General features: G+C 36.2%; 1 protein-coding gene across 2 annotated transcripts in view; it reads right to left on the bottom strand.

Moving 5' to 3' along the window:
- Positions 1 to 27,384, bottom strand: part of LOC136026533 (calsyntenin-1-like) — a 241,190-nt gene that overhangs the window by 187,766 nt on the left and 26,040 nt on the right. For both annotated transcript variants that reach the window (XM_065703206.1, XM_065703207.1), the window contains exons 2-4: positions 24,510 to 24,608; positions 7,470 to 7,627; positions 5,023 to 5,150 (exon numbers count right to left, since the gene is read on the bottom strand). In XM_065703206.1, coding sequence (XP_065559278.1) covers positions 5,023 to 5,150; positions 7,470 to 7,627; positions 24,510 to 24,576 — 353 coding nt within the window. In that variant the 5' untranslated portion in view covers positions 24,577 to 24,608. The remainder of the gene's footprint in view (positions 1 to 5,022; positions 5,151 to 7,469; positions 7,628 to 24,509; positions 24,609 to 27,384) is intronic.

Below are 27,384 nucleotides of genomic sequence, written 5' to 3' on the forward strand. Positions count from 1 at the left end.
AAAAAACAAGTTTTTTTAACTGCAAGTAAGGACGCCTCGCTTTTTACGATATTACAATATGGCAGTCGATATGAACCATTAAGAGTCGATTTTTTTACTTAATTTCTGAACGTTTTTAAATTAATACATGTTTTGATTTTAGCTCACCGCACATGAATAATTAAACCGAAATTTTCATATTAATTTTTGTTGGCTAAATGACTTTCTCTTACTTTCGTTTGGACGATTTTGAAGAAAAAAGAGGTGGGGGAGGAGGCCTAGTTGCCATCCAGTTTTTGATTACTTAAAAAGGGAACTAAAACGTTTTATTTTTTTTACAAACGTTTATTAGTAATAAATATACATAACTTACGAATTAGCTTACGTAACGAACTTCTATATTTGTACATTTTTATTACGTATATTACGTATTACCATCGTCAATGCCTCACTCTTTGCTCTAAAGCTTTGCTCACTCTTTGCTCAAAAGAATTTTGTCCCAATTCTTTAAGAATGACCCCTGAATTACAAAAGCCGTAGAATAGATAGTTGAATTTTTTTTAAATACTTTTGCGTAAAGAGCGAGGTATTGTGGAGGAGACTAAACCCCCTATATACATAATAGTTTCCGTTCGTTTTAGGTTTTAATGCTGCTCCTTACTTCAAGATGAAAAAACTTTTTTATTTTATTTTTTCATTGTTTTTTAAAATCGTGCTAGAAAATCGTGCTGGAAAATAAATTTCTTCATGGAAAGATTCTCCAACTTAACCCCCACCCCCGACCCCCCTGGAACATAACTTAAAGTTATAATACAATTTAATTAAAATGAATGGGACTGTCCCCTCCTCAACGTCCCGCTCTTTACGCTAAAGTTTGACTCTTTGTCACAGCTCCACTTTTTAAAGCAATAATAAACTTTAGCGTAAAGAGCGAGGCGTTGAGGAGCGCACAACCCCTTTCATATAGCCTAAGGAATAATTTCTGGGTGTTTTAAGCTTTAACGTCGCTCCTTACTTGCAGTTAAAAAAAAACTTGTTATTTTATTTAATTTCTGAACGTTTTTGTTTTTGGCTCACCGCACATGAATAATTAAAACGAAATTTGCATTTTTTTTTTTTTTTTTTTTTTTTTTTTTGCTAAATGACTTTCTCATAGTTTTGATCGGATGATTTTGATGGAAACAAAAAGGGGTGGAAGAGGCCTAGTTGCCCTCCAATTTTTGGTTACTTAAAAATGTAACTGGATTTTTTATTTTTTTACGAATGTTTTTATCAGTAATAAATTTACGTAACTTATGAATTAACTTACTTAAGGAACTTCTATATTTGTATTTTTTTTGTTACGTATATGAGGGGGTTCTCCCCCTCGTCAATACCCCGCTCTTTACACTAAAGCTTGAATTTTGTTTCAATTCTTTAAGAATGACCCCTGAATCACAAAGGCCATAGTATAAATAGTTAATATTATTTATACTAGTACTAGCTAATACTATTTAGCATAAAGAGCAAGGTATTGTGGAGAAGACTAAACCCCCCATATACATAATAATTTCTGTTCGTTTAAAGTTTTTAATGCTTCTTTTTATTTCCAGTTGAAAAAAACTTTTTTTTAATTTAAATTTTTAATAAATCAATTAAATCCTGTGCCCCCTTTCGTGGAAATTTTCTTCCCCAATGATAAATTCCTCCATTGAATGCTCCTCCTACCTAACCCCCTCCCCCCGACCCACCACTACCCCAACGCGAAAAATTCCCCCTGAAAACGTCTGTACACTTCCGAATAATCATTACTATATGTAAACAATGGTCAAAGTTTGTAACTTGCAGCCCTGCCCCCGAGGACTATGTGGGATTAAGTCGCCCCCAAAGACATAGTTACTAGGTTTTTTAGACTATGCTGAACAAAATGGCTATCTAAAAATTTTAATCCAGTGACCTTGGGAAACAATGAGCGTGGGAGGGGGCCTAGGTGACCTCCAATTTTTTGGTCGCTGAAAAAGGACACTTGAACTTTTAATTTCCGTTAGAATGAGCCCGCTCGCGACATTCTAGGACCACTGGGTTGATACGATCACCCCGGGGAAAAAAACCAAACAAACAAATAAACATGCAACCGTGATCGGTCTTCTGGCAAAAATATAAAATTCCACTTTTTTGTAGATAGGAGCTTGAAACTTCTACAGTAGTTGACAGAGTATATGTTGAATCTGATGGTATGATTTTTGTTAAGATTCTATGACTTTTAGGTCGTGTTTTCCCCTGTTGTCTAAAATAGGGCAAATAAGGCCTATTTAAATATTGGACTTTTCTTCAATAGCTAATACGTCTCTTGTTAATCTTTTTATCATCTCACCAGGGGGACGGGGAGGCTTATCTCGTATCTAGTCATACGAACGTGTCTCTTATGGGCTTCTATTCTTAGATTTTTTTCATTCCATTCAAAGATTCTGTCTTTCCCGATTATGATGAAACCCTTATCAGGTTTTTATGAGCTCTTGTTCTATGGTTATAACAAATCGACAGTCATTATTCTGAAGATTCAGCAAAAAACTTCTTCCTGAAAAGTTCTGAGCATTCTTTGAGTGTCCCTAAAGTCAAGAGGTACAAGCTCCTGAGTCAATAATGAATAAAGAACATGATTAACTCAGGAGAATATGAACTTCAGTAATTTATGGCTCTAATAGGATTTTAAAGCACTATCCTTACAAGCTATTGCTTGTTACAAAGCAGTTGGGGGGGGGGAATGATCAATAACCCCTGGCCTAAAGAAACTAAAGTATTGTTCATTATAGATAGCTAGATCGCAAAGCATTCTCAATAAAATGAGTCAGAAATATCTTTTTTCTGCATTGCCTTGCCTTTATACATCAGTTTGCAAAAAAAAAGAAGGAAAAAAAGTAGTTAAACACTTGGGTCTTCTTTAGGTCTGAAGCCATCCTGTTGACATCCTTGGAAATACACGTATGATAACAAGCCATTTTATAAAGATACCTTTATATTTATTATTTTTGGTTTTGGTTGTTTGTTCGTCGAAATAGATGCATGCCAATGTTATTTATTAAAAAGCGTTCTGTTCTATTGGTACAAAAAGTAAAAATAGTCATCACAATTATTTTTTTGTCTCAATCACAGTTGCCTTGAGATTGGAAAGAACCGGATGGATAGTTTTAGAGTTTAACAAACAAATCGGAAACTAATTCAACCAATGAAACGACAGGAAAGCTAGGTTTCAAACTGGATGATTATTTTGTTTTATGTTGTTGTTTTTCTTTTTAAAGGTATGTTGGAATAGATTGTCCTTAATGTACTTGGTTTTGTCTTTTTAGACCCCAAACACTTCAGAGATTGACACTAATTGCTGCTTTTTTTCTGTCCCGACCCTCCAAAAAAATTTGACTATCGATACTCATATGGATCTGGATGTATAGTTTTGGAGTTTAACGAACAAATCGGATAATCATCACAAACAGTGATGTTATCCCTGAAAACGGATCTGTTCATTTCTACAAATGAATATTTGACAAACACAAATCTAGGACGGAGACCTAGGAAAGCGTTTGACAAGTGGCATATCAGGCCTAAAGTTTTTAGTAGCCTTGTGCCACAAATTTACATTTCAAAAAGAGCACCTCAAAATATTTGTAGTTAAATTTGTAATCTCAAGACGCGCTAAATAACTATCGCCAGATATTAGCCCAAAAACCAGGGAAATCCTCAAATAGACTTAACGAAAATGATTTGTAAGAAGTTGAACAGAAATCTAGGAGGTATTATGTCATTTAGTATCACCTTTCAGTAAAAAATTGGTATAAAAGGAACGTGACAAGCGACTTGAAAAGATCAGTAGATAAGGCTGTTTACTAGCCCTTCATTTCTTATTCAACCAAAATTACCGTCATAAAATATTTGTGGTTAAATTTTGCAGTCATAAAACATGTTTAATATCACAGTCGCTCAATATCAACCACCCGGGGTCAAGTTTGGACATGATTCAACACAATTTAAAACATAACTTTTAGAAACATTCGAAAAGTGAAATAGCACTTCCACAGTACAGTCGATCCCACTCAAGAAGCGTAGTTAGGTTAATCTTAATGAAATATACAAAAATATAGTACTTTGTTGACAAAATTATGGAAACTACAGAAGAAAACTATGGAAGGCCGCACATAACGCATAATTTTATACACCTAACCTAATCACCTCTATATATTAAATGTTTTATACTATAGACAGACAAACCGTTTTTTCTCAGATCATACAGATAAAAATTCATAAGTGAATTCTGTACTAAAGTCAGTAAAAAAAAAAGCCAAAGAAAATATTGTGAGAAAAAGTCAGCAAAGAATAGGCCAAAGAAAGTATTGTGAAAAGAAGTCAGCAAACAATAAGCCAAAGAAAATATCGTGAAAAGGTGAGGAAAAAATAAGCCATAGAAAATATAGTGAAAAAAATCCACCAAAATAAGCAAAAGAAAATAATGTGAAAAAAGGCAGCAGAAAATAAGCTAAAGAAAATATTGTGAAAAAGTCAGCAAAAAACAAGCCAAAGAATATATTGTGAAAAAAAGTCAGCAAAAAATAAGCCGAAAAAAATATTGTGAGAAAAAGTCAGCAAAAAATGAGCCATAGAAAACATCGTCAAAAAAAGGTTTAGGAAAGTGCGGTTTTTCTTTGAAGAGATAGCTATATTTGAGAGTCAACAAATGTCTGAATTTTTGCAGTCTGTTTGTGAGTTTTTGCGAACGAAGCGCGGTACCAAACTTAATTGAGCAGTTCCGCGAATTTAGTTCTAAAATTAAACGTGGCAACACTAACAATAATGTGATACTGCCCTGAAAATTTTATAACATTGGAACACATAAAAGAAAGATCTTAGAAATTCACTCTTCATGTATAAATAAACCTAAGATGGTTTCAGTGGATAAAATGTTTGATTTTGATGTCCTTAGTACTTTTAAGTACTTTTAAGTTACTTTAGTACTTTTTAAGTACTTTTTAAGTTACTTTTATATTTTTCCATACTGGAAATAAATAGACTTACTTTTGAGATGCAGCTCCGGTACATGCAACAGCCACAAAATCAAAACTGTAAGACTTCCTTTTTTCGCAATTCAGGGGGCGACGAGCCCTTAAATCTGCCTCCCCTGTTTCTTGGTTTGCTATGACAAGCTAAAAAAATTACGTAAAAGTTAGAAGATATAGACACAAAAATATTGACTGTGACATAATTAATGAAAATATCAGCGGGTTTAACAAAAGCAAAAAGAACAAAAACATTCAGGTTTTCCAAAAATAAGACTATTAAGATATTTGACCTATATCTGACTTTAATTAATTTGAACTACATTATACAAACAATTTTTAAATAAAAAAAATCCAATTTTATAATCTTATATCGGAAGACAGCTCAGACATAGACAATGGTACTTAGAACTCATTCTGTTATGTGTTTGTGTTTAAAATGGGTTTGTGTATGCTTGAACAACCATTTTAGATGTGCTTAAAAACAAAAGCTATAGTATATAGTACATGAATTTCTTTTGTTTTTGGTTTCTGCGTTGACTTTATATTTTGTTTTTGTTTTTCAGCTTTTATATATATATTTTAGTTTATTTCAGCTTGGGCATGGATAATATTTGTCAATAAATAATCGTAACAAAAATTAATTCGTCCTAAATTTCAAATAAGTTTTGTTTTTTTCGAGTCAGACCAAAATTTCAGAATAGGGGGGGGGGGAGGGCATTCAAAGCCGGTATGTTGTAAGGGCTGATCATGTTATATTGCAAAGTTAATGTTTGAAAAAATATTACTGCATAAACGTCCATCAAAGGAAAAAACATTCCCCCCGCCAGAAACCTTTACGGAAAGTACCCCTGTACTGATCCTCCGAACGACTAAATCAACTTACATTTTCTGATAAAGAAAGAGGCACATTTAAAAAGGTTGTAAAAAAAGAGGGGAAATGAAAAGACTCAAAATATGCCTTCAAGATAATATTTATATTTCAAAATATTGATTATGATCCATAATTGAAAAAACAATAATAGTTATAATTCTATTAAAACAAGGTTACATTGAATGCATAAACCTGACAAAAGACATATTTCATACCTTTTTATATTTCTGATTTAAGACAATTGTTTATCTTTATTGCAAATAAATACAATTATTCAAATTATTCAGTGAATCACCGTCGTTTTTCACAATTGAAAAGGATTTAAAGAAGATGTTTCTTTCAGCCTACAGTAGCAGATTATTCAACATCCATTTTGCTTAATTTGTGATCAAGAAAGCACATTGAGGCCCGCTTTCTGTCTACTTTTGCTAAAGATTTTGTAATTTTTGGCAGAAGAAAGATCACGGATGCGTTTTTATTTGTTTTTTTGTCGTTTTTTCCCCAGGGATGATCGTATCGACCTAGTGGTCCTAGAAAGTCGCAAGAGGGCTCATTTCAACAAAAATTAAAAGTTCTATTGCCCTTTTTAAGTGACCAAATATTGGATGGCAACTAGGACCCTCCCACGCTCATTTCCCCTAAAGTCACCGGATCAAAATTTTGAGATAACCATTTTGTTCAGCATAGTCGAAAATTTGAAAACTATGTCTTCGAGGACGACTTAATCCCCCACAGCTCCCGGGGCAGGGCTGCAAATTATGAACTTTTCCCATTATTTACATATAGTACTGGTTATTCGGAAGTATACTGATATTTTTCAGGGGGAATTTTTTTTCTGATGATGGGGGTTTGGGGGAGGGTTTACGTGAGTGGATCTTTCCAGAGAGGAATTTTTCATGGGGGAAGAGAATTTTCATGAAGGGGGCGCTGGATTCTTCAGCGTTATTAAAAAAAAAACAATGCAAAATTGAATAAAAAACAACTTTTTTCAACTTATCGTAAGGAGCAACATTAAAACTTAAAATGAACACAAATTACTAAGTATATGAGGCGTTTCGTCCCTCCGCAATACCACGCTCTTTACGCTAAATTATTTTTAGTTATTTCGAAAGAACCATTTATTCTAATTAAACGGCCTTTGTGACTCAGGGGTCATTCTTGAAGAATTGGAACAAAATTCGAACTTTAACGTAAAGAGCGAGGTATTAACGAATATACGTAATAAAAAATACAAATATAGAAGTTCCTTACGTAAGTTAATTTGTAAGTTACGTATATGTATTACAAATAAAAACGTTTGTAAATAAATTTAAAGTTTTAGTGGCCTTTTTAAGGAATCAAAAAAATTAGAGGGCAATTAGCCTCCTTCCCCTGCCCCTTTTTCTCAAAATCGTCGTATCTAAAATATATAGGTAACACGAAAAAGAGAAGTTTTGTACTGTTTACTTATGAAAAGATGCTCCTCTAAAAATGTGTAAGTATTTAAATCTAAAAAAAAACAGCATATAAGTGTAAGGATAAAGAAGCCCTGTGCAAAAACTTACTAAAAAAAATCAACTTCTTTTGCATTTACTATGAGAAAATAACATTACCTCAAATGGAGCCTCTCCGTGATGTTTCTTGGTTATTCTGAAGCCACAAATGGAGCCACCATCAATTGTCTTTATCTTGGGCGTAACCTTTACTTCAAACGAATCTTCAGATATTAAACCATGATATGAAGAGCCCTGAGGAATGTCCAAACGGGGAGCTGAAAACAGAGAAAAATTATCATCCGCCTACTGATATCAGCAGTTCTGCACAAAGGGAAGGGGTGAAGAGCATTTAAAAAATAAAAAGCATTAGAATTCCGAAGCATTTAGAAAGCCTAAAGCCCATATGATTCAAATTTAGCATTTCGGGGAAGTCTCTTCAAATGAAACTGAAATAAGTCAAATATTGCAAAAGAGAAGCTCAACGTCCGAACACGTTAAGGATATAGTGTGCAAATAGGGTTCTATTTCTACCCAAATTAGTATTCAGAGTTTTCTAAACTTATTGATTACAAATGAGGCTAATGTTGCAAATAAGAGTCAAGGCCATATCCTGGGGGAGGGGTACCTCCCTCTCCAAAAAATATATTGTCCAACTCGTAAAAATGCAACAAAACTGAATAGAATTCTAAATTTGTTGTGCCACCCCCACCGCCGAACAAAAATCGCAGACTCGCACTTAAGAGAAGTCTAAAACAATTAAAATGGATAGTTTTGCAAAAAAACAGTAAATAGTTATTGCCAAAAATTCTTTATAGTAACAATTTCTTGAAATAAAACATTGTGACAATTTAAAATTAGTTTTCCTAATCTAAATCATTTTATTTCCATCAATATTTCCTTCCTTTTAAGTCTGTTCACTTAAAATTCTGAAAAGAATTGTTGGCTAAATAAAACCTTCGATTTAAGCAATCTATATAGTTTTCAGTATAGCGTAAATTTAACAAGCCTTTTTAGGGGGGGGGTGAGAGCTGTCAACAGCGCACTTATTTTTTATTGATTCTCTTTAGTTGAGTCCATTGCTCAATCTAGTTCCGACTAATTTTGCGTTTCGCTTCTTCACTCATTGTATTTTCTCTTTGTTTTAAATCTAAAGTTAGCTCTTTAATTTCAAAGGAAACACTTTTTTTTTTTTTTTTTTTTTTTTTTTTTTTTTTTTTTTTTTTTTTTTTTTTTTTTTTTGGTTTAACGGACCTCAACTTGAAGTAGTATTTTTCTTACATAATTATTTATAGATATTTTGTTTTAGCCAACGATTAACAAAAAAAAAATAACACAGAGTAGAGAAAGAAAAAGAAGAAACAGTACGAAAAACACTGCTCCAAGAAATAACGATTTTACCATATTCAAAATAGCTCATAGCCCGTAGATAACGTCGAAACGGCAAGAAATCGTAAATGTGCTCAAGTGCTCCTTTTCTAGCATTACTTTCCATCTCTGCAAACACTTAACGGGGTGTCTAAAACTTGATACTTCTTCAAGGCAAATGTATTTCTCTCAAAGAGCGGTAAACGAGTCAAAAACTTTACCAAATACTTATACTTACCAAAGTATAAGTATTTATACTTTAATATTTAACCACTTTTGCTTTTGGTTGATACTTAATATTTAACCGCTTTTGGTTAAATACTTACCAAAAGCGGATCTGACCTTTATTCGCACCATTTCTGTAAACTATTAAATAAACAAAATAAATTTTTTTAACTGAAAGTAAGAAGCAACATTAAAACTTAAAACGAACAGAAATTACTCTTTATATGAAAGGGGCTGTTCCCTCCTCATCTCGCCGATTTTTACGCTAAAGTTTTTTACTGTTTTTAAAAGTAAAGTTGAGAGAAAGAGTCAAACTTTAGCGTAAAGAGCGAGGCGTTGAGGAGGGAACAGCTCCTTTCAAAGAGCGGGGCGTGAGGCTATTTGATTAGAACAATAGCCTCGTTTCAAGGTTAAGAAAGAAACTTTAGTGTAAGAGCGAGTTAGTGAGGAGAGGCAACAAATCTCAGATACATAATATTTTCTGTTCGTTGTAAGTTTTAATGTTACTTCTTACTTTCAGCTGAAAACACTTGTTTTTATTTAATTACTGATCGATTTTTAAATAATTTCGGAAAATCCAGCTCCCCCACCATGGAAAATTCCCTTCCCCCACGAGAAATTTCTCCCTGGAACGATTCTCCCGCGTAACTTAAATTAGCGATGTTTGCAGAGCTAATTTTGTAAAGCAAAACGCTCAAAGAGGTCAAAACTATTTTTATGAAAATGAGAGTCACAAGTTGAGCAATTCTCGAATGACTGAAATGAATGAAATAAAATGTCTTTAAAGATATACCCAATGATTTATGTCCGTTTTAAGTTTTAATGTTACTCCATACTCGCAGTTGGAAAAAACTTGTTATTTTATTTTTTTAATAACAACCACAATCCGAACACATACAAAATCTTTGATCTATTGTCACATTAAATAAAAAAAACAAGTTTTTTAACTGAAAGTAAGGAGCTACATTAAAACTTAAAACGAACAGAAATTACCCCGTATATCAAAGGGGCTGCTCCTTCTTCAACGCCCTGCTCTTTACGCTAAAGTTTGACTCTTTCTCTCAACTCTACTTTTTGAAAACAGTATATAAGATATAAATATAAGGTATATTTCAATATAAGGTATATTTTCGATATATATATATATTCAAATATAAGGTATATTTTCATAACTTTTGATGGGTAGGACTAAACTTGATGAAACTTATATATTTAAAATCACCATGCAAATCTGATTCTTTTGATGTATCTATTGGCATTAAAATTCCGTTTTTTAGAATTTCCGTTACTATTGAACCGGGTCACTTCTTATATATAGTTCGTTACCACGAACTGTTTGATTGGAATACGAATATGATAGCATAGCTACTTTATAGGTGTTCAGACCAGCATCTACCAAGGTGTGGGAGATGACAGACTGGATGACTGAATCAAATGCAGCAAAGATATCAGCACAGTCTGTAACTTCAGATTAGAGTGACTTCTATCATTACTTTGGCATTTCAATACTTACTTTTTATATTATCCACCTATATATAGCACCACATTTTACCATATATCCCAAAAATGAGAACAAATTAAAAACAAGAGCTAAGAGCTCATTAGACACTTGTGACGAGGCAAGAAGAGCTTAGAGCCGAGAGCTCATATGGTATGAGCTCCAACAAAATTCTAAGAATCAATAGATTGATTTAAAAGGAAAATCAGAGGCTTAATGCAGGTCGGGGTTTAAAATACGAGCTCTGAGTCACGATGTCCTTCTAAGAGCTAAGAGCTCATATGGCACTTATAACGAGGAAAGAAGAGCTAAGAGCCAAGAGCTCATATGGTATGAGCTCTTACAAAATTCTAAGAGCCAATAGATTGATTTAAAAGGAAAATCAGAGGCTTAATGCCGGTCGGGATTTAAAATAAGAGCTCTGAGTCACGATGTCCTTCTAGATATCAAAATTCACTAAGATCCGATCACCCACTCGTAAGTTATAAATACCTAATTTTTTCTAATTTTTCCTCTCCCTTTAGCCCCTCAGATGGTCGATTCTGGGGAAACGACTTTAACAAGTCAATTTGTGCAGCTCCCTGACACGCCTACCAATTTTCATCGTCCTAGCACGTCCAGAAGCACCAAACTCGCCAAATCACTGAACCCCTCCCCCCCAACTCCCCCAAAGAGAGCGAATTCAGTACGGTTACGTCAATCACGTATCTAGGACATTTGCTTATTCTATCAACCAAGCATCATCCCGATTCCTCCACTCTAAGCGTTTTCCAAGATTTCTGATTTCCCCCTCCAACTCGCCCAATGTCAACAGGTCTGGTCGGGATTTGAAATAAGAGCTCTGAGACATGAATTCCTTCTAAATATCAAATTTCATTAAGATCCGGTCACCCGTTCTTAAGTTAAAAATACCTCAATTTTTCTAATTTTTCCACATTAACACCCCCCAGCTCCTCCAAAGAGAAGGGATCCGTTCCAATTACGTCAATCCCGTATCTAGAACTTGAGCTTATTCTTCCCATCAATTTTAATCCCTATCTCTCCGCTCTAAGCGTTTTCCAAGATTTCTGTTTCCCTCCTCCAACCCCCTATGTCTCCGGATCCAATTCGAGTCGAAAATGCAGCATCTGAGACATAAGATCCTTCTATATATCAAGTTTCATTAAGATCCCAATCATCTATTGGTAAGATAAAAATACCCCAATTTTCACGTTTCCCAAGAATTCTTGTTTCCCCCTCCAACTCCCCCTCCAATGTCACAGGATCTGGTCGGAATTTAAAATAAGAATTTCAAATTGCATTAAGATCTGGTCACCCGTTCTTAAGTTACAAATACCTCATTTTTCCAAATTACCCCCCCCCAACTCCACCAAAGAGAGGGGTTCTGGTCCGGTTATGTAAGTCACGTATCTTAGACTTGTTTTTATTCCTCCCATCCAGTTTCATCCTGATCTCTCCGCTTTAAGTATTTTCTGAGATTTCCGGTCCCCCCAAGTGCCCCCCCCCCCAATGACGCTGGACCAAGTTGAGATTTAAAATAAGAGATCTGAGTTACGGGGTCCTTCAAAATATGAAGTTTCATGAAGATCCGATCACTCCTTCGTAAGTTAAAAATATGTCATTTTTTCTAATTTTTCAGGATTACCCCCCCCCCAATAGAGCGGACCCGTTCCAATTATGTCAATCACGTATCTAAGACTTCTGCTTATTTTTCCCACCAGGTTTCATACCGATCCCTCCAATCTAAGCGTATTCCATGATTTTAGGTCCCCCTCAAACTCCCCCAATGTCACCAGATCCGGTCGGGATTTAAAATAAGAGTTAGACACACGATATCCTTCTAAAAATCAAATTTCATTGAGATCGATCCCCCGTTCGTAAGTTAAAAATACCCCCCCCCCCAACTACCCCAAAGAGAGCAGATCCGTTCCGGTTATGTCAATGATGTATCTAGGACTTGTGCTTATTTTCCCCACCAAGTTTCATCCCGATCCCTCCACTCTAAGTATTTTCCAAGATTTTAGGTTTCCCCCTCCCAACTCCCCCCCACAATTTTACCAGATCCGGTTGGAATTTAAAATAAGAGCTCTGAGACACGATATCCTTCCAAACACCAAATTTCATTAAGATCTGATCAACCGTTCGTAAGTTAAAAATACTTCATTTTTTCTATTTTTTTCCGAATTAACCGGAGCACCCCCCCCCCCCACCCCTAGATGGTCAAATCGGGAAAAAACTATTTCTAATTTAATCTGGTCCGATCCCTGATACGCCAGCTAAATTTCATAGTCCTAGCTTACCTGGAAGTACCTAAAGTAGCAAAACCGGGACCGACGACAGACAGACAGACTGACCGACAGACAGACAGACCGACAGACAGACCGACAGAATTTGCGATTGCTATATGTTACTTGGTTAATACCAAGTGCCATAGAAAATGCACACAAAATAATCTGTGTGTAGAATTTACTAATAATTTTAAAATCATGAACTTACTAAACTCTGGTAAAGATAAAACCTACATTACTCGCCAAAGAGGGTTTTATCAAATACCAGGTGACTGTGGCAACTACTATGTTGGTAGAGAACTTTTTGCAAAGTTCTTTTTGCAAATATTCTTTACCCTCTTTTTTGCAAAGACAACTATACTATCAAAAAAGGCTACACCTCCTTAAGTTGGTCGGTGCCATACCTTTTCAGCTCATTTTTGGGCCATTTTCCACCCATGTTTCTTTTATTCCAATTTGGCGTCCAATACAGTAAAAAACCTGCGGAGCTGCATATTGAGCTCTTATCCATTAAAAATTGAAGAGACATGAATTCCTTCTAAATATCAAATTTCATTAAGATCCGGTCACCCGTTCTTAAGTTAAAAATACCTCAATTTTTCTAATTTTTCCACATTAACACCCCCCAGCTCCTCCAAAGAGAAGGGATCCGTTCCAATTACGTCAATTTCGTATCTAGAACTTGAGCTTATTCTTCCCATCAATTTTAATCCCTATCTCTCCGCTCTAAGCGTTTTCCAAGATTTCTGTTTCCCTCCTCCAACCCCCTATGTCTCCGGATCCAATGCGAGTCGAAAATGCAGCATCTGAGACATAATATCCTTCTAAATATCAAGTTTCATTAAGATCCAATCATCTATTGGTAAAATTAAAAATACCCCAATTTTCACGTTTCCCAAGAATTCTGGTTTCCCCCTCCAACTCCCCCTCCAATGTCACAGGATCTGGTCGGAATTTAAAATAAGAATTTCAAATTGCATTAAGATCTGGTCACCCGTTCTTAAGTTACAAATACCTCATTTTTCCGAATTACCCCCCCCCCAAACTCCACCAAAGAGAGGGGTTCCGGTCCGATTATGTAAGTCACGTATCTTAGACTTGTTTTTATTCCTCCCATCCAGTTTCATCCTGATCCCTCCGCTTTAAGTATTTTCTAAGATTTCCGGTCCCCCCAACTGCTCCCCCCCCAATGACGCTGGACCAAGTTGAGATTTAAAATAAGAGATCTGAGTTACGGGGTCCTTCAAAATATGAAGTTTCATAATCACTCCTTCGTAAGTTAAAAATATGTCATTTTTTCTAATTTATCAGAATTACCCCCCCCCCCCCAATAGAGCGGACCCGTTTCAATTATGTCAATCACGTATCTAAGACTTCTGCTTATTTTTCCCACCAGGTTTCATACCGATCCCTCCAATCTAAGCGTTTTCCGTGATTTTAGGTCCCCCTCAAATTCCCCCAATGTCACCAGATCCGGTCGGGATTTAAAATAAGAGTTTGACACACGATATCCTTCTAAATATCAAATTTCATTGAGATCGATCCCCCGTTCGTAAGTTAAAAATACCTAATTTTTTCTAATTTTCAGAATTACCCCCCCCCCCAACTACCCCAAAGAGAGCAGATCCGTTCCGGTTATGTCAATGATGTATCTAGGACTTGTGCTTATTTTCCCCACCGAGTTTCATCCCGATCCCTCCACTCTAAGTGTTTTCCAAGATTTTAGGTTTCCCCCTCCCAACTCCCCCCACAATTTCACCAAGATCCAATCATCTATTGGTAAAATTAAAAATACCCCAATTTTCACGTTTCCCAAGAATTCTGGTTTCCCTCTCCAACTCCCCCTCCAATGTCACAGGATCTGGTCGGAATTTAAAATAAGAATTTCAAATTGCATTAAGATCTGGTCACCCGTTCTTAAGTTACAAATACCTCATTTTTCCGAATTACCCCCCCCCCCCAAACTCCACCAAAGAGAGGGGTTCCGGTCCGGTTATGTAAGTCACGTATCTTAGACTAGTTTTTATTCCTCCCATCCAGTTTCATCCTGATCCCTCCGCTTTAAGTATTTTCTAAGATTTCCGGTCCCCCCAACTGCTCCCCCCCCCCAATGACGCTGGACCAAGTTGAGATTTAAAATAAGAGATCTGAGTTACGGGGTCCTTCAAAATATGAAGTTTCATAATCACTCCTTCGTAAGTTAAAAATATGTCATTTTTTCTAATTTATCAGAATTACCCCCCCCCCCCCAATAGAGCGGACCCGTTTCAATTATGTCAATCACGTATCTAAGACTTCTGCTTATTTTTCCCACCAAGTTTCATACCGATCCCTCCAATCTAAGCGTTTTCCATGATTTTAGGTCCCCCTCAAACTCCCCCAATGTCACCAGATCCGGTCGGGATTTAAAATAAGAGTTTGACACACGATATCCTTCTAAATATCAAATTTCATTGAGATCGATCCCCCGTTCGTAAGTTAAAAATACCTATTTTTTTCTAATTTTCAGAATTACCCCCCCCCCAACTACCCAAAGAGAGCAGATCCGTTCCGGTTATGTCAATGATGTATCTAGGACTTGTGCTTATTTTCCCCACCGAGTTTCATCCCGATCCCTCCACTCTAAGTGTTTTCCAAGATTTTAGGTTTCCCCCTCCCAACTCCCCCCACAATTTCACCAGATCCGGTTGGAATTTAAAAATAAGAGCTCCGAGACACGATATCCTTCCAAACACCAAATTTCATTAAGATCTGATCAGTCGTTCGTAAGTTAAAAGTACTTCATTTTTTCTATTTTTTTCCGAATTAACCGGCCCACCACCACCCCACCCCCAGATGGTCAAATCGGGAAAACAACTATTTCTAATTTAATCTGGTCCGATCCCTGATACGCCTGCTAAGTTTCATCGTCCTAGCTTACATGGAAGTACCTAAAGTAGCAAAACCGGGACCGACGACAGACAGACAGACTGACCGACAGACAGACAGACCGACAGAATTTGCGATTGCTATATGTTACTTGGTTAATACCAAGTGCCATAGAAAATGCACACAAAATAATCTGTGTGTAGAATTTACTAATAATTTTAAAATCATGAACTTACTAAACTCTGGTAAAGATAAAACCTACGTTACTCGCCAAAGAGGGTTTTATCAAATACCAGGTGACTGTGGCAACTACTATATTGGTAGAACCCATCAGAATTTAGAAAAAACCTACAACAGCACAAAGGCAATATAACTAAAGCTTTAAATTCTATTAGTACTAATATTTCTTTTGATTCTGCTTTAAGCAGCCATATTTTTGATAGCCCAAGCCATAAAATACTTTTTAAAGAAACTTCCCTTATTGTATGATTCAGGCATATAACAGGTTGTTCGAGAAGCAACTGGAATTAGACTGAAACTAAGTTATAATATGTCTTTAAATGGATTCGGAGGAGTACTCACTAAATGCTGTATACACAAATTTAATTAAAAACGATTGAACAAATTATATTATAAAACCAGTAAACAATGCCACCGAACCGCTTACGGAAAAACCATTGAGGCTAGCTGCCAAAAGGGCAAGATTAGCATTGAAACTTTGTTTTTAACTACTTTTATTTCACTCGGACGAATTGCCTTTGTCCACCTCACTTGTCCTGGCCGAGTGAGTTGGTGCGCTGGATTCGGGATCCCTTGTCTGAGAGGACGCGGGTTCGAATCCCAGTGTACCCAATTCTTCAGTTTGGGACGGGGGTCAGTGGCGTGACTCTGTAAGCTTAGCCAGAGTTGACCCAGCTCTAAATGGGTACCTGGAGGAATCTGGGGAAGGTAAACAGGAAGGGTGTGAGAAAGCACAGGATGGCTGGCCCCCAACCCCCCACTGCACTTCCTGACTGAAGGGCCAAGAAACGGAGATCAGCACCGCCGGTACGGACTGTAAAGTATAATGCCGTATCCTTTACCTTTACCTTTTTTTACCTCACTTGATGTACCAGTCCTGACAGTAAAGCCCAACGCCGTATTCTTTACCCTCTTTTTTGCAAAGACAACTATACTATCAAAAAAAGCTATACCTTCTTAAGTTGGTCGGTGCCATATCTTTTCAGCTCATTTTTTGGGCTATTTTCCACCCATGTTTCTTTTATTCCAATTTGGCGTCCAATGCAGTAAAAAAACTGCGGAGCTGCATATTGAGCTCTTATCCATTAAAAATTGAATTCCCGTTTTTTTCTGGTCTTTAAGATACTTATATCTGTCAAAGTTTTCCCATAAACAAGTCAAACAATATTCATTTTCTGTTTTTTATTTATATTTTCTTTATTTTCTCAATATAAATAAAGATATTTATATTTTATCTGTCCTTGGTAATTTAAAATGAACTGCTCCAGGAATGCGAATCTCTACTATAGGAACTCAGATATTATGTTTTAGCAACAATGTTATGGCAATTACTCTATATGTGAAAATGTCAGCTAAAGGGCTAGAGATGAAGCATTTTCTTCCGGTAATTTAAGAGCGTGCATATGCGAATAATAAGATGGCTCTTCCAAAGAAAAGTAGCAAATCTGAGGCGAACTATTTCGAATTTCCAAAAATGTGGACTCAATCTATCTCAACACAGACACTTCACTTGGCAAAGCAGTGAAGTAGCATATTCAGTAAGTAAGTAGGTAACTCCAAAAATCTTATATTGAAAATATTCAAACCGTGGAAAGCTCTCACAAACTTAAGGCAGGACAGGCTCTCAAGGAATCTTCCTACATCTACCATGTTAAACATTTGGAGTTTGCCTGACGTTCCTGAATTAGTGATTTCGGCGATTTTTATTTTAACAGATATAAAACAATCTGGTGAATATTTAGATCTAATCAAATCTTAAAGCGGATAATTATTTTTTTTATAATTCCAAAATAATTATAAAACCTGTTTCGGGTTTGCATTCTAAATTGCAACACTTGACACTGTTGTTGTGGGGTATCAGAAAATAGAGCAAAAAATATTCTATTCAACAATCAGAAACTTGTTTCTATAATATAAACTTCCTGGCTGCAGTCCCTTCAAATACTTTACATATTTGTGTTCCGAAGTCAAAAATTCCCCTCAAAAGACTAGATGCAGCTGTAATCGGAGCGTGTGAGAATACATAAATTACATCAAGGAACTAACCACTCGGATTGTTCAGGAGCGATTCAGTCAAGTATTAGTTGTAACCGGCTTAAACAGAGTCTGGAGAATATGTAGCATGCAGACACAAAACTACCAGTTAATAGATATATATAATAAAAATATATTGTATAAATAATTACAAGAAGAATTGCTAAGGATAACATGCACCTAATCGTTATTTTGAGTGAGAAACCCCTTAAGTTCAACCTTCTTATATCAAACAGTTCGTGGTAACGAACTGTAGTAAGGAGCGACCCGGCTCAATAGTAAACGAAACTCTAAAAAACGGAATTTCGATGCTAAAGGATATATCAAAAGAATTGGATTTTTATGCTGATTTCAAATATATAAGTTTCATCAAGTTTAGTTATTGTCATCAAAAGTTACGAGCCTGAGAAAAATTGCCTTATTTTGGAAAATAGGGGGTAACACCCCCTAAAAGTGATAGGATCTTAACGAAAATTACACCATCGCATTCAGCGTATCAGAGAACCCTATAGAAAAAATTTCAAGGTCTAATCTACAAAAATGTGGAATTTCGTATTTTTTGCCAGAAGACAAATCACGGGTGCGTGTTTATTTGTTTTTTGTTTTTTTTTTGCCAGGGGTCATCGTATCGACCAAGTGGTCCTAGAGTGTTGCAAGAGGGCTCATTCTAACGGAAATGAAAAGTTCTAGTGCCCTTTTTAAGTGACCAAAAAAATGGGAGGGCACCTAGGCCCCCTCCCACGCTCATTTTTTTCCCAAAGTCAACGGATCAAAATTTTGAGATAGCCATTTTGTTCCGCATAGTCGAAAACCATAATAACTATGTCTTTGGGGATGACTTACCCCCCACAGTCCCTGGGAGAGGGGCTGCAAGTTACAAACTTTGACCAATGTTTACATACAGTAATGGTTACTGGGAAGTGTACCGACGTTATCAGGGGGATTTTTTTGGTTTGGGTGTGGGGTTCAGGGGAGGGGGCTATATGGGAGGATCTTTCCTTGGAGGAATATTTCATGGGGGAAGAGAAATTCAATCAAAAGGGCGCACGACTTTCTAGCATTACTATAAAAAAAAACAATGAAAATATAAACATGAAAAAGTTTTTTCAATTGAAAGTAAGGAGAAGCACTAAAACTTAAAAAAGAACAGAGATTATTACGCATATGAGGGGTTCTAAAAATACTTTAGCATAAAGAGCGAGGTATTTAGAAGGAGATAAACACTTCACTCTTTATGCTAAAATTTTTTTAAATAATTTCAACTATTTATTCTACGGCCTTTCTGATTCAGGGGTCATTCGTAAAGAATTGGGATAAAACAAGATTTAGTGTGAAGAGCGAGGTATTAACGAGGGGACCAACCCCCTCATATATATAATCAAAAATATAAGAATATAAAAGTTTGTTACGTAAGTTAATTCTTAAGTTACGTATTTTTTTTTACTAATAAAAACGTTCGTTAAAAATAAAAGATCTAGTTGCCTTTTTAAGTAACCGAAAAATTGGAGGGCAACAAGACCTCCTTCCCCACCCCTTATTTCTCAAAATCGTCTGATCAAAACTAAGAGAAAGCCATTTAGCCAAAAAAAGAATTAATATGCAAATTTCATTTTAATAATTTATGTACGGAGAGCCAAAATCAGTCATGCATTAATTAAAAAACTTTCAGAAATTAAATAAAAAAACAAGTTTTTTTAAATGAAAGTAAGGAGCGACATTAAAACTTAAAACGAACAGAAATTACTCCGTATATGAAAGGGGCTTTTCTTCCTCGACACCCCGCTCCTTGCGCTAAAGTTTGATTCTTTCTCGCAACTCTACTTTTTAAAACAATAAAAAACTTTAGCGTAAGGAGCGGGGTGTCGAGGAAGAAAAGCCCCTTTCATATACGGAGTAATTTCTGTTCGTTTTAAGTTTTAATGTCGCTCCTTACTTTCATTTAAAAAAACTTGTTTTTTTTTTATTTAATTTATCTAGTTGAAGCGACGAAGAATACTGATGACTTTGTCTTTGATCGGGTTGCCGCCGCTGAAAAAGAATTGACTAGGGAGTAGAATGCTTCGAAAAAGCTTCGAAAAAATGCTCAAAATGACGGTTAACATAGTTGGAAATTCTAATACAAGAGATGGTACAACCTGCACTCGCATCGAATAAACACGGCCGTTACTAGTTTGAAAAAGAGCTAAGAGCGCATATGGTACTTGTGACGAGGCAAGAAGAGCTAAGAGCCAAGAGCTCATATGGTATGAGCTCTTACCAAATTCTAAGAACCAATAGATTCATTTAAAAGGAAAATCAGAGGCTTAATGCCGGTCGGGATTTCAAATAAGAGCTCAGAGTCACGATGTCCTTCTAAATATCAAAATTCATTAAGATCCGATTACCCACTCGTATGTTATAAATACCTCATTTTTTAGAATTTTTCCTCTCTCTTTAGCCCCCCAGATGGTCGAATCTAGGAAAATGACTTTATCAAGTCAATATGTGCAGCTCCCTGACACGCCTACCAATTTTCATTGTCTTAGCACGTCCAGAAGCACCAAAGTCGCCAAAGCACTGAACCCGTCCCCCCAACTTCCCCAAAAGATCGAATCCAGTACGGATACGGCAATCACGTATCTATGACATTTGCTTATTCTAACCACCAAGCTTCGTCCCGATTCGTCCACTCTAAGCGATTTCCAAGATTTCCCCCTCCAATTCCCCCCAATGTCAACAGATCTGGTCAGGATTTGAAATAAGAGCTCTGAGACATCAATTCCTTCTAAATATCAAATTTCATTAAGATCTGGTCACCCGTTCTGAAGTTAAAAATACCTAAATTTTTCCAATTCTTCCAAATTAACATCCTCCAGCTCCTCCAAAGAGAAAGAATCCGTTCCAATTATGTCAATCACGTATCTGGAATTTGTGCTTATTCTTCTCATCAAGTTTCATCTTGATCTCTCCACTATAAGCGTTTTCCGAGATTTATGTCTCCCTCCTCCAGCCCCCTATGTCCCCGGATCCGATTCGAGTCGAAAATGGAGCAATTGAGACATAAGATTCTTCTATATACCAAGTTTCATTAAGATCCGATCATCTATTCGTAAGATAAAAACAACCCAATTTTCACGTTTTCTAAAGAATGCCGGTTTCCCCCTCCAACTCCCGCCAATGTCACAGGATCTGGTCGGAATTTAAAATAAGAGCTTTAAAGTACAGGATCCTTCTAAATATCAAACTTCATTAAGATCTGGTCACCCGTTCGTAAGCTACAAATACCTCATTTTTCCGAATTACCCCCCCCCCCCAAAAGAGAGCGGATCCGGTCCGGTTATGTCATTCACGTATCTTAGACTTGTTTTTATTCTTCCCATACAGTTTCATCCTGATCTCTCCACTTTAAGTATTTTCTAAGATTTCCGGCCCCCCCAACTTCCCCCCAAATGACGCTGGATCCGGTTGAGATTTAAAATAAGAGATCTGAGTCACGAGGTCCTTCTAAATATGAAGTTTCATGAAGATCCAATCACTCTTTCGTAAGTTAAAAATACGTCATTTTTTCTAATTTTTCAGAATTGCCTTCCCCCCCCCCAATAGATCGGATCGGTTCCAATAATGTCAATCACGTATCTAAGACTTCTGCTTATTTGTCCCACGAAGTTTCACCCCGATCCCTCCACTATAAGCGTTTTCCATGATTTTAGGTCTCCCCCCAAACTCCCCCTATGTCACCAGATCCGATCGGGATTTAAAATAAGAGCTTTGAGACACGATATCCTTCTAAATATCAAATTTCATTGAGATCCGATCACCCGTTCGTAAGTTAAAAATACCTCATTTTTTTTATTTTTCAGGATTACCCCCCCAACTACCCCAAAGAGAGCGGATCCATTCCGGTTATGTCAATCATGTATCTAGGACTTGTGCTTATTTTTCCCACCAAGTCTCATCCCGATCCCTCCACTCTAAGTGTTTTCCAAGATTTTAGGTTTCCCCCTCCCAACTCCTCTCCAATGTCACCAGATCAGGTCGGGATTTAAAATAAGAGCTCTGAGACACGATATCCTTCCAAATATCAAATTTCATTAACATCTGATCAACCGTTCGTAAGTTAAAAATACTTCTTTTTTTCCGAATTAACCGGCCCCCCACTCCCCCCTCCCAGATGGCCAATCGGAAAAATTGATTTCTATTTCTAATTTATTCTGGTCCAGTCCCCGATACGCCTGCCAAATTTCATCGTCCTAGCTTACCTGTAAGTGCCTAAAGTAGCAAAAGCGGGACCGACAGACAGACCGACAGAATTTGCGATTGCTATATATTACTTGGTTAATACCAAGTGCCATAAAAAACGTACACCTGTCTAGTCCTTAATAGCATGCTATCTTTGTTGGCAACATTTTTGGCTAGATCATTACACTTTACAAAATCGCTACTCTTTTCTTTATAGTAACGTGTAAAGTTGGCTGTATATTCATCCATTAGGGGGGGGGGGGATAGTGCAGCAATGAGGAATCAGATAAGTAATAATCATTCATGACATGAATTTTTAGGGTTTCCTTTAAATAGGCCCATGGTTTAAGTGTTACCTGATTTATAATTGCTAGATTGCGTGTTTTCAAATCACAATTTTGAATCACGTAAAACGTGACTTAGTTTATTTCAAACTATGAAAACAAGCTTGTTGAAATCCAATATCCGTTGCATGACTCTCAAGTTTAGAAACAGCTGAGCAAACCACTAAATTTTTATCCTTTCAAATTATGTTCGGTTTTATTAACATTCTATATTAATAAAAATTTCCTAATTGTCATTAAAATTCTCCAATTCCATATCCCACAAATAGATCTGAAAAAGAAAAAAAAAATCTCGTGGTTCCAGTACAAATAGAATGAAGATTGTATTTGTATTGGAAGCATCAGATGAATAGTCAGAAGAAAACCTGCTAGAAACCGAAAGAAGTTAATTTTGGATTCCAGGGGCTTTTTTTCAGAAGAAGATTTATTACAGATTTCGACAAAATCCTTATAGTCCACTTTCTCCAATGGAAAGGAAAAAAAACTTGAAAACAAATAGAATTGCGAGCGAATATTAACTTCCAAAAACCTTAGGTTTTACTGAAATTCTATATTTATTGTATTATTTACATGTTCCATGTTTCCTTCTACGGAAAAAAAATCATTCTTTTTATTTCTATTTCAAAAAGAAATATTGCTAAATCCTCCGGTTCCCCCTCTACAGCCAGCTCTTATTGCACGCCCGGACACTCACTTTTATGCTCATTATCCAATCATAAAGTAAGATAAACTTCTACGGAAATATTTATTTTTAATTAAGGAATAAAAGTTTTCAAGGTCATTACTCTTTGATCAAAGTTTGCTTTCATATTTTTTGCCAATCCACTGAAGGCCAACCAATTTTTCGCTAATTATTTCATTTCTGGGTAAAGTTAACTGTTTTGGTAATGCTAACTTTTTATACGAATTTAGGCTAATCTGGGGTAACACCAGAATTTTCAGGAAGATAACACTGTATTAAAACTAAACTTTTATACTGTTGCCGAAAAAAAACTTTCTATGAATTCATGGAAACCCAGGAGATGATTTCAGTATGATTGCTTTCAACTCAAAATATACTTTCTTATAATTTACCAGGCCACATTCGGCGAAGGCTTCCAGTTTTTGGCTCATTCCTCCATATTAGAGCAAAATGAACTATTTTGGGAATATTTATTTTTAATTTACAGATTACAGTGTAACCTGGGGCAACACCACAATTTTCACGGTAATTACTCTTTGCCAAGATATTCCTTTCTCATCTTTCACCGTCTCCAGTAATACCAGAGATTCCACTTTTATGTTAGTAACTATGTCCATGGGTTAGAAAAATAACCTAAGAACTGAGAATAAACTAGGGCAAAACAGAATTTTGGGAATATTATTTTGCACCGAAAGTTCGCTTTCTTAGTTTGCGGGCAAAAGATTGGAGGGCAACTAGTCCCTCTCCCACGCCCTTTTCTCCCCAAAATCGTCTTATCAAAATATTCATGTAGCTAATTTGTTTAGCACATTTACATATATTTTTCGAGTGAGGGAGGGATTTTTCGATGAGGAGAGAAGTTTCCAGAGGGGTGAACTCTACAGGAGAAATTTTACAATGTTAGAATTTCCCAGAATCCCTACTCAAAATTATTTTTATTTGTCTTACTTTCTCGTTGCCGACTCAATTTTAAGTACGTAGATGCTAGTCCGGGTTACACGCCGATACCACTCCTACCTCTACTTCAAACAAACAAAACCCCGTAATTCTATGAGCATGATGAATGTCATAGCTATTGTAGAAAGCGACAACTTTGTTAAGCAGTGTCGGCCAAATGCAGCTTTTTGTTACAATGAGTTTGTTTCTGGTTAATTGCTTAAAATAAAAACTTCAACTTCTAATTGTTTCGCATCGACTTGACACCGTTGAGCAGTTGGCGAGCTCAGTACATCAGGACTCGAGAGTCTATAGCGCTTATAAGAAGTAAATAACCTATATAATATATTTTTTTCATAGTTTTTAGCATCAATACCAAACCTTTAATATAATAAAGCAATTATTTACCTTTTTTGGCTTAAATGTAAATATCAATATTTAAACTAAAAATAGACTTACCAATAATATCACATCGAGCAGTCACAAAAACTCCAATCAAATATGTCCACGGTAACAAAAACTTCATAGCTAGACGATTACCATGAGCGAGCAAACCACCTGTAAGATAGGAGATAAAAGCCAAATCCACCAAGAACTCCTATGAACTAACATCGAAAAGTGAATACCTTTTAGAGAATAACTTGAGCATGGCAAGTGGGAAGACCTTATCTAGGAACCATTATTACAGAAAAAGGGACCACTCCTTGAATTAATGAGCAGAAGATTTCTAATGAAATCCCCCTAACTGGTGATAAAAGACAAATGTTTGTTTGATAAAATAATTTTGGTAGCCATTAAAGGCTCATGAAAACTTAATTTCTAAGGCAGGAGTGTTGGAGATGACACCTTACTTGATTATTAAGGGATATAGTAGATAATAAATGATAATCATAAACAACAATCATATAACTAATAATAATAAATCAAAATCAGATAAAACGAATCAGATCAACCACTTAAAAAGACAGCATAATTTGGCACACTATTCAGATGCAGCGCAGTAGCACTGCCTAAGTAAAGCGCCATAGACCTTCAATGCATTATTGCTTTATTTTTTTTCGGGTAACTTTGTGTGGAAGCGGTGTTTAAGTTTATTTTGTACTCCCCCCTCAAAAAAACACCCCTGTCCACCAACAAAAATCCTGGGTACAGCCCTGGGGATTACGCTCCACCCTCCCCTAGTCTCTCCCTTATAGCTAATTCTGTATCTATCTGATGACTCAATGAGAGGTGGGATGTTTTGGCATTAAAATGCACCCTTTGAGGTATCTCTCTCCCTCCTAAACTGCAAAACAACCAAAGAACCCCATTCTAGAAGTTTAAGTGCCCTTTTAAGATTTTTAATTTGTCCATTGCATAGAGATATTATTTACTATTGGGAAACATATGGATATTTTTCGCTGGAGAGTTTTTTGCAGGGGGGGGTGTCTGGGGTAATTTTTAGTTGGTAGTAAATTTTTGGGAATAACTTTCTTTTAGCTAGGACGTATATTCTGGAGGGTGTTTTCTTCAGGGAGGTTTTTTCCACGGGTGTATATTACACGAACCTTCTGTAATATACCCCTTTAATGAAACTACGCAATTTTGAAAGAGATCCGCCCTCAAGATTTATTTTACTCCCCTCAGGTTTTTAAAAATACCTTATTTGATATTTTAATTAGAAATATTTTTTTTGGCATTCTCTTTAAAAATCAAAAATAAAAATACGCTTGAGAAAAACAAAATTCCCCCTCCCCACAGGATTTTGAAAAATACGCCACTTGACACCGCTTATCTATCAACATCTATGTCAGAATTCAAAATCATCATTTAAAGTATTATATCCATTTTATATATTTAATACTTTTTAATGTTAAATGCTTTAAGTTGGACTTTTGATTTTAATGTCCAATTTTTTGTTGCATAACTTATGGGTATATAGGCCACCTAGCTCCGGATATTGAATAGTCTAATTGAAACTTGTATTTTCATTAATTTAAAACATATTTTAATATGAGGCTACATGGGGGCTCAGGCACTTCTCCCCACATGTAAGACCACCAACGAACAAGAAGATAAAATACGCCACTTAACCGTGAATGATTTATTGATCCCAATGTGGCTTATAGAGCAAAAAATGTTTAGACGGAATTGTAGACAGTTTATTTTTACTCTTCTCTTCTGCCCCTCCTTCAAATAAGTGTTTGGCGACCATTTTGTCCCATTACACTCGCTGATAGTTTCCACTTCATGAATATACCCCAAGCAGTTACTAAGAAATTGCAAATATGGTGATGCCATTTAGCAGGAGAGGGACATTTACCCCCCCCTCCAAAGGTTTTTTTTCGGTCTCCCTTTCTCCTAGATTGTAAAATGTACCCTTTTCATGCCATTTTTAAAAATGGCTTTCTTTGAGGATTTTCATTGGAAGAATTTAAACCAAAATATAGAACTGCCCCTTCTTAGATTCATAAAAATATATGTTTATCCCTTCCCTCATTTCGTTTCCATGAATTGACGCCATTATGCAGATGCACTGATTTGAGAACCTGGTACAACTTTTTTTTCTTGCTACTTCAACTATGAAAAGATTATTTTTGGTAGAAGCTTGCAGTACAGAAATGTTTAGGTGGATCAGAGACATAACATTGTAGCATCGCCCCAAAATACAAGGCTTAAAAGTCCCTATGGCCCTTACACACTATCTAAAAGTTTCAGCTGCTTTCCCCAAGCTGTTTTCTAGTGTGTTGCAGATATGTTATTTTCATAGCCTGAAGGTATGTATTTTCTTCATGGTATACATCAGCCCCTTTCCTTGGTCCGAGATTTAATGTCCACTTTACACCCTGACTCCCGCGGAAGTTTTACCTCAATTTCCTAAGTTAAGGTAATACAGTGGAAATCTGTTTTATTATCCTAAGTTTATCTTGTGTCATTCGATTAACATTGTTCTATCACCATTAAGCGATTCTAGCCTGCTGGGCTCTTAGTGCTAGAACTTTTAATTAGATTTGAGACAGACTATGTTCAGCTTTTCTTTGCGCCTTCCACCAAGTTAAATTTTGAGGCTGATTTCTTTCTTCCCCCCATCAAAATACAAACTCCTTGAAAGTTTCGATTTGATCTCCTATGCCGCTCCCGAGACATAGTAGATGCACTATTCTGATAGCTTCGGATTTGTTTTGTTTTTTTATTTTCATTGCTACCTAACCATCAAGGCCGTATCCAGGGGGGATTAGGAGGTTTTATTCTCCCCCTCGAAATGTTTCTCCAACTCGTAAAAACGTAACAAAAATGAATATAAACAAATTTTATAAGCGGTTTTTTAGTTTGTGTGTGTGTGTAAACCCCCTCC

Source organism: Artemia franciscana, chromosome 4 (genome assembly GCF_032884065.1).
Source record: "Artemia franciscana chromosome 4, ASM3288406v1, whole genome shotgun sequence".
Lineage (NCBI taxonomy): Eukaryota > Metazoa > Arthropoda > Branchiopoda > Anostraca > Artemiidae > Artemia > Artemia franciscana.